This window comes from Varroa jacobsoni, unplaced genomic scaffold, assembly GCF_002532875.2.
Source record: "Varroa jacobsoni isolate VJ856 unplaced genomic scaffold, vjacob_1.0 contig01249, whole genome shotgun sequence".
In the NCBI taxonomy this organism is placed as follows: domain Eukaryota; kingdom Metazoa; phylum Arthropoda; class Arachnida; order Mesostigmata; family Varroidae; genus Varroa; species Varroa jacobsoni.
Window position 1 is genome coordinate 68,023 of NW_019214604.1, and position 16,031 is coordinate 84,053.

At 42.8% G+C, this 16,031-nt stretch overlaps 1 protein-coding gene across 1 annotated transcript in view; it reads left to right on the forward strand.

The window, feature by feature from the left end:
- Positions 1-7,362, forward strand: part of LOC111271900 (uncharacterized) — a 27,480-nt gene extending 20,118 nt beyond the window's left edge. Inside the window, exon 4 of the mRNA XM_022852945.2 lies at positions 5,835-7,362. Coding sequence (XP_022708680.1) covers positions 5,835-6,602 — 768 coding nt within the window. The 3' untranslated portion in view covers positions 6,603-7,362. The remainder of the gene's footprint in view (positions 1-5,834) is intronic.
- The last annotated feature ends 8,669 nt before the right edge of the window (positions 7,363-16,031 follow it).

Consider the following 16,031-nt stretch of genomic DNA (forward strand, 5'->3'; position numbering starts at 1 on the left):
GCTTTGCAGGGCAGACTGAAAATCAACGTAAAAAAGCTAGCTGCTCAAAATCTACGAATCAGTGACAAACGTAGTGTTTAGGAGTGCCAAATTACATCATAGAGTATTCTCTGCCTGAGAAATGACACGCAAACACAAAATTCAAATGGGCTGAGAACTCGATGTATTGGTGTCATCCGCAGACAACGTATGTCCTGAAGAAGGAAGTTCTCTTATTCGGTATCGGTCGGCTCTACACGAGAGCGTTGTACGACGGTTCTGTATCGTACAAGTGCCTATCGGAAAGGTTTTACACAAGCGATAATTTCGTGACACCTTCAGCCTCAGTTGAAAACTCGAATACCTTAGACGACAGTAAGAACACTTTTTTAGACAATTAGAAACCTTTTCAAGCTGAAGTACAATTAGTTGTTAGGATAACGTGAGACGAAACGAATCACACATAGTTTTTGTATTAGAATGAAAGAGGATTCAAAGTTAATGCTATCGGATCGGGAAGCATCAGGGCGTAATCCCCATTTTTGATACATTGATGACAAACGGGATAGTTCTTTGGATCAAAAGTGCTTGGCACTTTGAATGGTCGCCTAGTGGCCATTCAAGCGGACCAGGAACGACTGGGTCGCTTTCTATGTGTAGTTTCAAATCAGGAAATTTCCGAAACCAATTAGTGGACGCAAGCGGCGGCATAATGTCGTGTCAACCGAGAATTGATAGAAAAACTGTCAATCATCACATGCTATAGAGTAACCGTTACCATCATTGGTTATAAAAGTTTGTTATCGTAAGCGCTTTAACGTGTCGCTGCGTGAGTGACAACTGGTAATAGTATTCGTAGACATTTTCTTGCTTTGTCGTCCTGTAGTCGTTTCTGCGTTCGCATAAATATCTTTTTACTTTGGTTTTTTTTTTTGAAAAGTGGCTACAATTTTGTCCACAGTTTTATAGCCTTACTAGGCTAGAATTTTACTACTGTGCTTCCGCAGGTCGTCGTATGGGCCACTCCTTAGCAGGCCGATAACAAGCTGTGACAGATTGGTTAGAAAAGGCTTATGCTCGGCCCCGTTAGTGATCGAGCTCTCAACATCTTTAGTGGTTCCGCTCCTTTTTCCCCGTTTCCTCAGGAAATTTGTTAGCACTTTTACACTATGTTGTTGCCGTCACCGTTCATCCAAGGGTTCCTCTCAATTTTTTTTGCGCTCTTCTCTCCCCCTCCCCTGCACAATAGGATTTCTTGCCATTCGATTACACCGTTGGGCCAGACACGACCGCTCCATTATTATTATTACTATTATTATTATCATTGAACGATGGCGAAATGATTGAGCAAGAAGGTCGGTAAATCATACACATTGCGTTTTCCTTCGTTCGATCGCATTCGTTGGGTAGTACCGAAGACGGTACCTAACCCCGAGAGGGACGGCTAACTCTGGAAGAAAATGACCGAAAAATTGCGAAACGTCTGGCTGGTATAGTCTAACGCTCCAAGATACCTAAGTTAGCCCCACCATTAAGCACAAACTAACACACACGAGAGCAAGGCTCAATAACATAGTTCAGTTTTAGTGACCCTCGCTCATGGCTCATGGATGGATTTACTTTCGAAAAGTCTTCCTACCCTGACCTTCAGTTATTTAGACTTTGCAAAGTTTAAAAGCAGGCATATCACGCTGCAACACAATGGAGCCATTGATTTAATCATATTAGACAGGGGTTGTATACACCGAACACTTTATTGATAATAATTTGTACGGCGAAAATCTGTATTCTCTCTCTCTCTCTCTCTCCCTCGATCTCATATGTATATATATATATATATATATATGCTAAATGCGTCTGCGAAAGATGCCCACGAATGAGGTACCATGCCCAAGTTACTGGTGCTGGCATTTCGTCCTAAAGTTAATTTCATGTTCGGCTTGTTCTGTTATAAACACATCTTTAATAAGCAACTAATTTTATGCTGTTGCCGATTACATCTAGATAAAGGAAAGTTGTTGGTGTGGCCACTAGCCGCAAACTGGTTTGAAAAGCTTCGCATTGGGATTGAAAGAGAAATTGACCATTGACTACCATCATTAGCGCTCATTTCGTCAAGCGGATATCAGTATTATGCCATGCGCGGCTGCGTTCATCTTTGCCATCACTATTAGGACTACTGTTTTTTTTTTTATGATTTCGTCCTCATTTAACTTTCATCAACTTTACAACCCGAAGGGGTATGAGATCCGTTGGTCACATAGAAAGACATGCATGTACTAGTGAAGTTGCAGTGAAGCTGCAGAATTTCTACCGTCTCACACCTTGTCTTAATTGTCTCAATAACCATTTGCTTTTTGCTCTGTCTTTTATTTTATGGCCTATTTTGAGAGCGCGAAGCCGCTTCAACAACTCCCTTGCCGCCTCCTTGCCTTCATCATCTTTTCTATCGTTTCGTTCCTTTTTGATCGTTACCAGCGTTGTCCTGTTTTTGCCTCAAAGGAAATGCACGACTAAGAGAAAATAGGGGGCAAAAACAAAAAGGGAGCGAGGGAGAAACACGGATTGGTAAAATACGCAGCATTTTTCCTAGCGCTACTTATCTTTGTTCCGAAGGTCTCGCACGACGAATTGCTGGCCTTTCGCTTGACATTGTTCAACGATAGCTGCTGTTTTTTCTGTTAGCGTCGTATTTTCACCAGTGCATTTGTTGCGACAAAAAAACGAAGGGGAGCAGATGAAAGAACTAACAAAATGTGAGGACAAACATCTTGCCGGCGGCTGTTCGAGCTCCCAGAACCACCATTGCATCGGTAGCCGGTCAGTAGCTCTGAGTCGAGGCTTGACGTTATCGTAGAATCACAACGACGCCATAATATTGTAGCCGCTGAGTCCAGCGGTTTGCAGCACAGGCAAGGCTTTCTATTCTTAAATGTCTAATTGTGTAAAAATTAAGAAACAGAACGAGAACAACGACAGCGAGGAACAAGAAAAAAAAAATAGACCATGACGCTAACGGCAATAACAATGACTTGAGACAACACCGCTTCCGACAGCGGGAGTTCAGAGAGCCGCCGCCGCCGCCGCTGCAGCAGACGAAATATTTGCCAAATTGCTTCATTTAAATGGCTTATCTTATTATTATTACTGTCGTTGTTGTTGACTGACCGCTGCTACCAGAACGGCGGTGGCGGCGTCGGTAGCGGCGAGTAGTGTCTACTGCTACGTTAACAGTCAGTGACAGTTCCCCGTACAAGGAACAGACAGCATACAGTTAAGGTAAAGATGTAGACTAGTAGAATAGAAGTGAAAAAAGAAACTATAGACGCTTCGAATAAGCGGCTGCAGGAGCAACTAAACTGAAGAGGGCTAAAAAATGTAGCCTGGACGCTCGATGTCTGCCCAAATTTTTTAAACGCGGAGCGTTCGAAGCATGACCTGGCATCCCACCTTTGTGTCCCACTGTCCGATTCGCTGGTGTATCGCTTTCTAATAATGTTTCATTTTCTATTGGTATATACGCACTCCTTATATGAACAACGGAGGTACGCCTCCATCCGTGATCAAGCGCGCTAATATGGGCGCCTGCGTCGCATTGCGGGTTCAATAGAGTTTGTGATCTAATTGAAACGATGATCCGGTCGGAGCTGCTTCTGATCGCCGGCTATTTGCTTTGTTGCTTGCTTGGCATTGGTTTTTGTGAGTTCAATCAGCGAAATAGATGACAAAATATCTGTTACGATCCGCGTTCGGTTTTCTATTGGATGAAACCTAACGTCAAACGAAAGACCAAAGCGGCACGAACGACGGATGCGCGTCAGGTTTTAATCAGTTATGTTGTCAGAACCACTCGATAAACAAAGGACAGGCACAATTTATATATCTGCATTGGCTGCACAATTGTGCGATCTGTTTATGTACTGCTATCGTTGCTAGAACAAGCCGGATGCAAGCGATCATAGATTCAGATATCGTTCTGTGATCGATGTTACTGTGAGGTCATTCATTTGAAATAGAGTTGGCTCTATTTGAAGCTGTCATACATCGCTGCTTTCGTAGTAAGCCGAATCAGTGATGCTCATAGAATTGTTTTCCTTCGTTTAATCCGCTGACCTGTTCTTAAGGTAACCGAAAAATTCTGATGGGCTTTTTAAACATTCAACGTAATAGCAGTAATAAAGCGGTCGAACAGACGGATAACCATAACTTCAGTCTTGCGGCACAGAAAACTTCGCGATATGATTACTTGTTAACCTTTACTTTATTGTGCTAAGGTAAACCGGAGCACCCCCTGGTCTGCCGACATGTCCGATTCACTTTCGCTACCCTGTTCTCTTAATTCTTATTCTCGTCATCACAATTGGAACCGGCAGCGTTCAAATTACCTTTATGGCATGTTGCTTTCCGTCCTCATTGGCACCGTATACTTCAGACCTGGCAGCGGACCTTGCTACCATACACAAAAGCTATATGGTCGTCGATGATATACGAAGGCGTCTAGCGGTAGTTTTTATTGTACATCTTTTTCTTTTTTACTTTTTTCGATCAAACTGTTGGGCCTGGTGAAAACGAAGTGAGCTCGTGAACGATAAGGATACTCGCGTGAACGAGCTTGAGGAATTTTGAATTTTGACGCACGTCTACGACGATGACAACAGCCCAAAGTAACGCGACAACGACGAGTAGCGACTGCTCTGGTTGTGAGCAGTGACTGGGCACAGGCTCTAGAAATCTGGCCAGACCGCTCGTCGCGAGCGCCAAAGTCTGCCCGAACGGTTCAGCCTACATGCGCTGGCGCCAATGCCGACCTAAACACAAAAAGTGGCTGGCCGCCAGACTAGGTGACGTAGGGAAAAACTACGAAATGAGACACCTATCTCCGGCCAAGAGCAGTTCTTTGATGTATGTCGTGTTTCCATAGTCAAGTCCTGCGTAGTCACAGGCTCTATGAATGTGCTTCAAATGCGACCAAGTACCAAACAACGAGAGGGACACAGAGAAAAATGGAAGAGAAGGAAACAGAAAGTGAGTTAGATGTTAAAACGTCACGTTAGTATGATCCGTGTCAGCGAGACAGTACGTCCTGTCTATTTGTGGTAGCGTTGAATGTGGTGTCAGCGATCGGCGCGACTGTTGCCACTATAATACCACTTCTATTAGAATTAGTTATTTTTCTAGTAGTGTTGCCCGGTACCGCAGCAGCGGGGTGGTTTTTGTGATATTATCGCTGACCCGACGCCAGACGTCTCTCAGCGGTCATTCAGTTTTGTAGATGCCCAACAGCTAGGTTCTGCATTAGAGAGGTGCGCCAATCAGCATGGCGGACAGCATTCTTCGAGGGGGGGGGTTACGCAATGGTTCACAGACGTTAGCAATATGACAAAGCCGTGACTGTGTACAAAAAAAAGCAATGCCAAACTTTTAAATATACTATGTTGGTCGCCTATTTTCTTTAGTGTCGTTTATTTATATTTTATAAATAACAATCCTTCTAAAACAGTGACAAACAAAAATAAACAGAGATCAGTTATCGAAATAGTGCTGTCTCTGGTAGCAAAGTCGTACGAAATATCACTGGCACGTACACCTGTGGTAAACAAAGCCATGCTATGAGCCATCAGGGGCATTTCTAAGCTGAAGATGAAAGACTTTACAATGAGTCAAAGCATGCGACAGCGTTTTTACGATCAGCCGTTCTACACACAAAATCTTTCGGCTAATTTGTTGAGTACCGCGATTCCTTAGAGTACTAGAGAGTTTCATGCAAAATTACTGCTATTAATATCCATCTCACTGAGTTGAATTAGTTGTAGCTTCCTCATCGCTAACGCCGTTGTATTGCCTCTGACTTTCAGGTATGGTTTCAAAATCGGCGCGCAAAATGGCGTAAGCAGGAGAAGGCTAACGGCAACCCAAATCCTGGGGTTGGCTTCAATCCCTATGCTTCGACTCCACAGAGTTTACCAGCGGCAGGCACTCCAGAAGGATCTTCACAATCGGGAGCACCATCGGCTGCGCAACCCTCCGTAGCGGCTGCCGCAGCGTTTGCCTCGATTTATGGCCGAAAGCAAGCGCAAACTACGGGGGAGCGTCACTCGATGCATTTCTCTTCCGGAGGACCCCCAAGCGGTGGATCCACTTCTGCTCCACTATTGTCCCTTCCTGCTATGACCTTGCCGCCTGGGTTACCAAGTTTACCCGGCATGTTGCCTGGCATGAGTATTTCACCTCAGTTCAACCCGTTTCTGCCACCAGCTCTTAGCAGCTCGTATGCGAATCACCTTCAGGCGTGGCTTCAAGCGGCGATGGTTGCTCAGGTCAAAGTCGACAGCCAAAGCCGCAGTCCGTCTCCGGCCGGTTCGGCAAAGTCGCACGAATCGTCACGTTCTCGTTCGCCAATGATGAACATCGAAGTGGCCGACGTTGCCAGCAGCCAAAAGGATTCGCCGACTAGTGCCAAGACGAGTGTTACCGTCGCTGAAGGTGAGGAGAAACCTGCCAAGGATGCTGATGATAAGGCACCGTTAGGACCAGGAGTAAATCTGAGTATTGAGATGCTTCGTCTCAAAGCGCGAGAGCATGAGGAAGAGCTCCGAAGACAGAGTGATTCAAACTCAAACTAGACGTAACTTTTGCTAATCGCATATCTATTGACCCAAGTCTCAGTGTCCTCAACAGCTCTGATGCATCTCAGAACTCTGACAATATGACTTAGTAACAAAAACAAATTGTCGCTGATCTTCCTTAGCTCAAATACGACGTGAAGGGAAAAAGCTTTGACGATTATAGACTACATGTAAATACCCGAAGCGTAGATTTATTCAAGTTTTTAGAAAGCAATTTTGTGTACAGTTAAGCCTGGTGTCCGACAAATTAGGACCGACTATAATGAAACAGTCTTTTCAAATAATTGTCAATCTGAGACAATGATTTTATATTAATTGCGACACAGGATAGCCTTAACGAGTACGGCCTGGCCTGCGTTTTTTCTCGCGGCAAATATTGCTGCCTGCTTTGCTCTTCCTTCGTACCTAGAAAGCTTGCTTCTCTAGCAGAGTCAATGCTGACTTCCTTCACGTCGACTTCGACTTGGCTAGTTCACTGAAAAACGAAAACCAATAAAGCCATCATTATCTTCAGTCTCGAAGACGACCCATCTCAAAACACGAATCACATCTAGGGCAGTATAATAGAAAACTGTATATTGAAAATTTAAAAAAAAAAGTGATATATTTATTACAGTTTCACCTCTGCCTAAAACTATCGACTAACAAAAATTACTGGTAAATTATTCATGAACAATACATTGATATTGTAGCATTCATATTCAGCTTGTCGACAGAAAGTACTGTTAATACCTAATAAATGTACGTATGAATGTAAGCATGGGTGGGTTTTTGTCTGTGTATAGAAAAATGATAAAAACAAAAAGAGATAGATAGAAATTGTACTGTACAGACATTAATTAATAATTATCATAATAACTATAATAATAATAAATTATATATTTTAATTCTTTTGAAAAAAAAAAGTGATTTTTTATTCGTGCTAGCTATAGGCTCTGGATAGACATGTTCAAACGATAGTATGCGAACGATTACGCGTTTGAAAATCTTGATTTTTCATCCTCATTCTGAACAATTTTTTTTCTTCAATAGATGTTGCGAAGACCGGCATTTGTACTTTGTTTCGCTCGAAAGAGCCAAGAATTGCCGTAAGCGCTCAACAATGTACCAGGAAACGTAAGGCACGTTTTAGGATACAGGCGAACATATAACACTCCGAGTGGCAATGCTTTTGCAACTGATTCCGCCTTCATACCAGAGGAATATGCCTTGGGCAACAAAGATATCTCCCTTAACTCCTTGGCCCTTGCCTATCTGCAAAGTTAACTGCGACATCTGTGACAAAATGTACGGTATATATATGTTGTTTCCTTAGCTAGGTAATAGGAAAAATTCTGCGACGCCTTGTTCATTTTGTTATTTTAAGTACGCTGATAGCCGATCATGGAAAGAGGGTGTTCGGGAGGAGCGGCAATTGGCGGTAACGTTAAGTTTAATCGGTCAAGTTATATTGCTTCAAGAGTTTAGGCCATGACAGGGAACAGATAGGTAGAAGAGGCGCTTTTTGATACATACCACTGCAGAGGTATTCAAGCTGAACAATGTAATTGTTTATAGTGGTCAGCAGCCACATGGCATTTTCGATACCACCACTAGCATTTTCGGTAGGAGGCCGCTACGGTAATGTGGTTCGGAGCTTCGAGTTAATCAATGTACCATGGTAGCTAATAAACTACTAACTCAGGTAATGGCTTTCGAAGGGTTTGATGCTCCTGCATACAGAAATACTCAAAAACTCTCTCTATACAAAGAGTGGTTGTTTGAGTTTAGAATCTTTTCTTTGCTTCATTTCTAATGATTTTTTTCTTTTTTTTTTTTGGGGCATAGTTTAGATGTGTCATTCCTTATCTGTCACGTTTATTCGATACGGCCATCATTCAACGCGATCACATATTTGTTTCGGAACTTAAACTTAGTTATTTTCAAAACAGTCCTTTTTTTTTTATTGCGAAATCAGCTTTTCTAATATTACAATTACAGCGATATTTGTAGGTGACAAATCATAGTAGAAAACAACCGTGTAAATAGACATAGAAATAGAACTAAATGGGATGAAAGCAGACCAAATTCTACAAACAAAAAGTTTGTGGAAATGCTCGAAAAGACCAATCATTGAAGTTCCTCTAGACAACCCAATAACAACTGGGATGCTCCTCTCCATTTTTCTACCGAACACTCAGATGTTCCAAAGGAAACTTCTTAAGTTGTTTTGATGCATCTTCAAAACATTCAAATCTAAATGCTGTTGCGGATCCTCCAGGTGGATTTTTCAACAGGCGCTTGGAGACGGATAATACCATGCATCGTTGATTTCGGGTAAAAAAAAAGGAAGCTTTTAATCCTGGTAGGAATTCGTTAAGCGCGGGAAGATTAAATAATAATTGCCCTTGCTCAAATTTCGATAACAGCGCACTATTATATATATATGTATTCCTATGAGAGTTCTCTCAATTTTTGTCGAATCGCTAAAGATGCATGTAGTCGAGCATTATCGTAGCGGAACAGGGCGTTCTTTCTAACTATTGGGTGCAGTTAATTTCAGTCGAAGGTCAATACTTTTTCGACAACCCAATACATGAAGGCTTCTATGTAAATAATTAAATAAACTTATTTAACCTGTTTAATTGTAGATTCATTCATATCACTAATAACGGAACTCATATTATAAGACATTCTATATCTGAGTTCCTGACCGCGCGTATCTTTTACGGCGAAGAAGAGTTAGTGAAACTCCATAATGTGTAGATACTTCGCCAACTAGTGAAAGGGTTGGCTGGTAATGGTGGTTGTTGTATCAGACCGCACCCTCGCCATTGCTGTATTTGCGGTTGCCAGCCACTGGGATGCCTTCGGGACGCACGGCGGGTTATCTGGGTTCGGGCTGACAGATCGTGGAGCCGGCCAGACCTGCTTTCCAGCTACTGCCTGGTCACTCCTGTGATGACTCTAGAGTATGTTAAGCCTCAGAATGGCAATCGGGGTTGGGGGCGGTAGTGCTGGTCGTGGCCGTGAGAAACTCGCAAGCGAGACAATCCTAGCGACCGCCGCTCGCTCACAACATCCCATCACTTCACCCTATCATTGCATGTTTCCTGGCGTACGTGTAACAGGTTATAAATGTTCCGAGGTTCAGGTAATAAAGATTTTCTTCTTTCCTCGCTTCTCTCACTTCGAGGGTGCTGTCGATCCCGGCTATCCCGTTAGTGGAAATGATACTAGCGTTCGAGTGACGTTGCCGGGTCGGGTCATGGGTTGCTATCGATAGCAACCCGCCTAACCTTTCGGGTATGGCTTCGTAGCCATCACCACTATTCTATTCCTTTATCAGGCGGTGAGGACTGATACCAAAACATTACGCTAACATCACACAGGCTTAGCGCTTGTAACCAGTCACTACTGCTGTCTTACAATTGTACGCATGTCTGGAATGTTGCTTGGTTCTTCATCTAGTTCTTATTCATTCAGCGTTCGGTTCTGCGTGCATCGAGCACGTCTAGAGGGCCAGTAATTAAGTTTTTTGTTTTTTCCGCTACATCTCAAAACAGTCAACTTCCGAATGTTTTGGCTTCAGCATCGTGAGCAGTGATGATGGCGGCAGCAGCAGCAGCAGCAGCAGCAGCTGAAACGACGGTTAGATAGAGCCGCCAGTGTAGCTAACGATTGCGTCGGAGCCTCGCGATTTCGGCCAGACATGCCTCTGGCCGCGAGTTTTGTCACGTTATAGTAATTTCTTATAACAAATATAATTACAGCGTCTTTCTCGGTCAGCGTCGTCAGTGTCGTCTGATTTACCTCGTCTTCACTTGTTGCCAAATGCACATAAGAGGAAGACATTCGACCCGAGCTGAGTGAGCAACTGGGTCTCTATTCTCAATCATGCCCGACGCTAAGCTCATTCGTGTTTGCTCATGTCGTCTCCCAACGCCACTAAGCTGACTAACGTTAGTTGTTAATAGCCGTTATTCTTTTTTATTTGCTAGAGCGAAAACCCAGGTAAAGGCAAGACTACTAGAGACACTGAAGCGAGCTTTCCCTATCATCGCGCGCGCGCGCGCGCGCGCGCGCGCGATAGGGAAAGACGGATCAGGGCTACTAATCGCTCGACGCTGGCCCCACTAACGTTACGGCCACTTGCGAATCATAAGCTTAAGACGGCATAATCGCATCATTTAATGACGATTACCAGCATGGTCGTCAGTGTAGCCGATTCGTTCAAAACGGCAATTTAATTTCGCCATTCGACTTGTGTTTGTCATTAAAGCAGATTGCCAGCGTTTCTGCTAGTGAATTTAAACAGAAGCGTACGCAAGAAGGTAGAGCGAAAACACAGTAGATATCGAGAGTAGATTCGGACCTCCAGTTCTACCATACGATTCAGGGAGCTCTCCGCAACTCAACACTATCCAAACAAAAATCTCGGCTCGCAATTGGCTGGAAAGGGCCAAAAACTGTTCGCGTCACCGTGGAGGATTCGTGTAAGTTGCCCTGTCATCGTGCGCCAAATTGTGTAATTAACTTTAATTTCAAACTAGTTGCGCGCCCATTTACAAGGAAATTTGTTACCGAGCGTTGAAACCGTGAGAGGTAAGACAATTAACAGCTAAATAGATGCTGAATTTTGTAGGATTCCCTTCTAGACTGATTTTTGCGGGAGCTGTACAGCAAACTGGGCTAATACCTGGCCCTTTCTGGGTTTGCTTCGCAGCTTCTATTCATATCTCTTTGACCTTTCGTTGTTATTAAATAACGGGCAGAGATCCTTCGCCACTCTGAACGATAATTACTATAATATTTAATATAATTAAAATATTCGCTTTTCATTACTTGTTACATGGGCAATAGCCGTATAAACGTAAGCAATATTTAGATGTTAACCCCAGTAGAGAAGACCAATAAAGCGAGTTGTACATATCAATGTGCGATGATGGAAGAACCTAAAATGTTCTGTTTGAGGATACCCGTGTTTAGGATGTCGTCTTTGGTTGGACGTAACATGTAGTTTGTGTAATTTAAGTTTTTGCTCCTTGTTTCATTAGGAAATTAGACTGGAACTGGCGAAAGGAAGAAATTATTGCTGCGTTTATAATACTTTTGAGAAAAATAATTTTGAGAATTTTTTAATCGTCGAGTGGTAGTTCCGAGACGACATTTCATCAACAATATTTCTTCTTAGGAAGGGCACTTTGTTTTTCCCTTCCAAATTCCTTGTAACGCCACGGATGAGTCAGTTTTCAGGCTGTTTTGAGATCCAAAAAAAGGTACAAAGAAAAATAGCAAAGGACAGAAATGTGTTTTTAAAATATTCAAATAACGTTTAAACAAGGTTTATGTTAGAATTAGATTAATAAAAAATGTTGCCCCTGAGTTATTTTATGAGCGTGATGTGCGCGTAAATTTTTCAGGGCGTAAAATCTGCAGTTACACGGAACTTGAGCAGTTATGCAGAACATTTAAAAATATTACTCATAAGTTTAAGTTAGCTAGTTGAAGTTAGTGGGATGTTTCAACGTAGCTGATGTTTGTTATACTCGTCTTGTGGTGCGTAGTTTCCAGAGAATCAAGCAAGTTTCCAACTTGGATATTCTGTGAACTCCGTTTCAGTTTTCACGATAGAATGTAAAGCCTCTAGACTGCGATTAGTAGCAAGCCGTGATAAAAAAAAGAAGTTTCAACAAGTATTGACACCGTTTACGGCCGTGAGACAATTCGAATTAGGCCATCTCCTGTAAATTAAATCAAAGATATAGCTTAAATTCGCTTGAACTGGCGTTAACGTCACACAACCAAATTCGGCCCATAACAAACTTCACAAATTTTCTTCAACGAAAATGCGAACCAAAGCCTTAGGTAGTACCTATTAAACTTTCAAAGGTAAATGTCAGTACCATCCAATGATTTGTAAAAATACCAGCCAATTGAACTTATAATCCGATGATTGATCCATATCCATATCAATGTTTCACCGACAAAATTAACCCAAATGATGGCTCATAAGTTATGGCGCTGACGTTGTCCTAAGCCATCAGTCAACGTTTTGAGTTTATGAATCTAACGTACCATATGTAAACAAAATGCAGTTACACTTTAATGCGATACTGACAAAGTGCAGTTGTATGGTTGTTATAAAACATGGGCACCGAGGTAAGTTAGGGAACTGTATCACCTTAAACGCCCCTCTGCGGCCGCGATTTAAAAGTTGGGGAAAGGCGCCCAGGCATTAACGTCTTTCAAACATAAAAGAATATCGGCAACTGCCACCCGCCGAACTGACCGCATCTCCTTAACGTTATAACTGCTGTAGATAGATATGCGAGTTTATACTGCTATTCACATACTTACGAACTTACACAATTAGCAATAGGAAAAATGGAGACGAGCAGCGGGACAAGAGGAAGACGTTCTCGCATAATGCTAATAATTCTTGACTTTCGAGTCTTTTTTTACGTCTACGTATTTTTGTCGTATTAAATGTACCTTATACCACTAAATCCCGCCACTACCAGTTATTGAGGTACGTCAGCAAAGATAATCGCCGATAGTTCGTTTGTTTTTCTCTGAACAGAGACTGCAGCGGCTAAAAACTTGTTCAAACCAAAAAATGTTGTGAGCGTTCGAAAGTAATCTAGAATTAAGTCCTAAAACATTTGATATCATCACAATGCGCAACAGAAATAAAAAGCGCGTATTAATAAAAGTCGCCCGATGTGTCGTGTTCGTGACGAATCCAATGCTCCTTTTCGTTATATATTTCTTAATATACATTCACTAGTGCTGTGATCGATGCGCTAAAGGACACATTTTTCTGTTGGCCAATCTGAGTAGATTTTTCGTTCGACTCCCTACACGATCTTCAAATCTATATGTTATTATTGGGATTTGGCCTGCGTCTGTTCAATGATGCTCATCGAATGCTGCTGTTTCGCCAGGCCGACTAGCCTTAAATTATTCGCGGCCTGCGTCTTCAGCACTTTTGTGCACACGAATCTAAATGACTAAATCTATGGTTCTATTATATCCCCTTGACTAGCTCTTCTCCTGGTCGTCACCGCAGGCTGCTTCTACTACCATGATTTCACTTTTGAAAAGTAAAATCATGCTAGAAATCTAGTCTCAACGATAATATAGGTAATAATGATAATAATGCTTATTATTATGCACGCAACATGCATACACCATCTACCTACAAGAAGAGCTCACTAAGAGAGAAATGGTTTTGGTTAGAGTGGAAAATGACTTTGGACCTATGGGAGTTAAGCGATTTAGGGGAAGGTAGGAGTCGCATAGGATTAATCTGCGCTTTACTAAATTGATGAGATAGGACCCATTGACGTAGCAGCGTTTGGCATCCTATGACATTCATTTACCGTCCCAGCTGTGCGCTCCCGTCCACTTGTCGTCCCTCAAAGCAAGCGACAACAATCTCACCGTCGCCTTCAACCCTTTTACGTCCCGCCTGTAACCACTGGTTCAGAACGACATATATACATTACATATATGTATTCACTATTGTGATATATGTTGCCATTAGTACAGCCAATGTCCGAAGGGGTCAATGGTTTCATCGAATAATACGAAAGGAATACATTGGATACGAGTCTAAAACTTTTCCTGAAGCTTTTCTGAAAATCATATGCATCCTTTCAAGCCAATCACTGGGTTTTGCAACTGTCAAGAACGGGAGAACGTCATTAGGCCGATATAGAATTGAGTACGTTGTTAAAAAACGCTTTCGTTTTCTACTTCGTCAGTCATAACTTGCTGTACATATAGTGCGCATTGTAAAGCATTGGACTGTAATCACCAAAAGCAGAAGTAATCACCAAAATTACGATCCATTGAAGTATTATTTTTAACTTGTCGCTGAAGGGACAACTTTGATTAAGTTGAGAAAATAACTATTCTAGACTAGCACAAAATGGCTACATACATCCCGCAGAGTAGCGTTTGTAGAGGATCTATACTGCACGCTATTGGTTTTTTTTTTGAATTACTATCAACACTGATTGGAAGGTGATTGTTGCAACTCAGAACTTGCTATCATGATCATCAAGTGGATCTTGCCAGTCAGCAGCACAAGTTACCTGAGGAGAACTTCGGCTACCGTTAAAAATTTACCAGATTAGATGTTTATATGGGGGAGTTGGATCAGAGATAGACAATTTTGCTTAAGCTGAGAAAATGACTATTCTAAACTAGCACAAAATGTTGAAGCATACGCTATTTTTCGTCCCACATAGCAGTGCCACCTTGTTCGATGTCGACAATGTTTAACAATGATATTTATAATTTTAGATAATATGGATAATATAGTTTATTTAGACATATGTTTATCTAGCTCAAAGTGCCGTACGTGTTGAAACAATAAACGATGACACCATTCAATTTCAAATACGTTCAAGACAATTAGCTTACATAGAAAGACCTATATAGCATACATATCAATAGTCGCCCTGGTAGATGTACAGCTGGGATCGCGCGCCGCCTCTAATAGGCCACATTAATAACTGTGCTATATTGTGCCTTTTCCAATGTTGTACTGTGGACAGATTAAACATTATCGCGTTGCTGCAGCAGCCACCGTAGGGGACTTAGGGCAACTCGCGTACTACCAGCAGCAGTATCGTCGTGGTGCGCGTCAAAATGGCCCACACCGTGTGCCACTTACTTGACAACCAATATTTATTGCCAATTGGCAATCAACGATAGTCGTAGCCGATAGATGTTTTTAGTCACCGTTGCTACTGCTCACCTAGCGCTCTCGTTTCTCTGTCCTGTTAATGTTTAGCTCCGCCCTGAAGATCATGAAATGCGAAGTGAACCCGCAAAGACTCACCTTACGAACGTGCATACGTGTGTGTATTCAACTGTCTGTTATATTACGGTCTTTCTGTAGGCCGTTTTTGCACGGAACGTGCACGCGTCAGCACCGACATGAACAGGAATTAGTATCGATGAAATTGGATGTGCGAGGCAGCGTCGAATGATCGACGCCGGCAACACCGGCTGCACCAGCGATGGCGATGATGAACGCAAGGAAGATCAAACCCGAACCCGCTCAACAGTGCGCACACAATGGACATCGATGGAGATGGACGAACCGGCATTTGGTCATGCGATGGGACGGCTACCGAAGACGGACATGTTCAGCTCGCTTACACAGCCAGAGATAGGCACAGAACAAATAGGTGCCTAAGAAGGATGCAACGCAGCGCCGCCGCCAGAATCGCCTGTGCAGTTACCACGAATCTCGGTAACAGCAGCAGCATCGCTTAGACGGCCGCAACGACGACCGTACGACCACTACTACCGCTGGTAACACACGACAACAGCGGCGGCGGAGGCTGCGGAATAAAAAATGGCCGCCGGACTCATTGTCGACGACAACCACTGAGACGATGAAGAGCAGCAGACGGCAGCGGCGGCGGC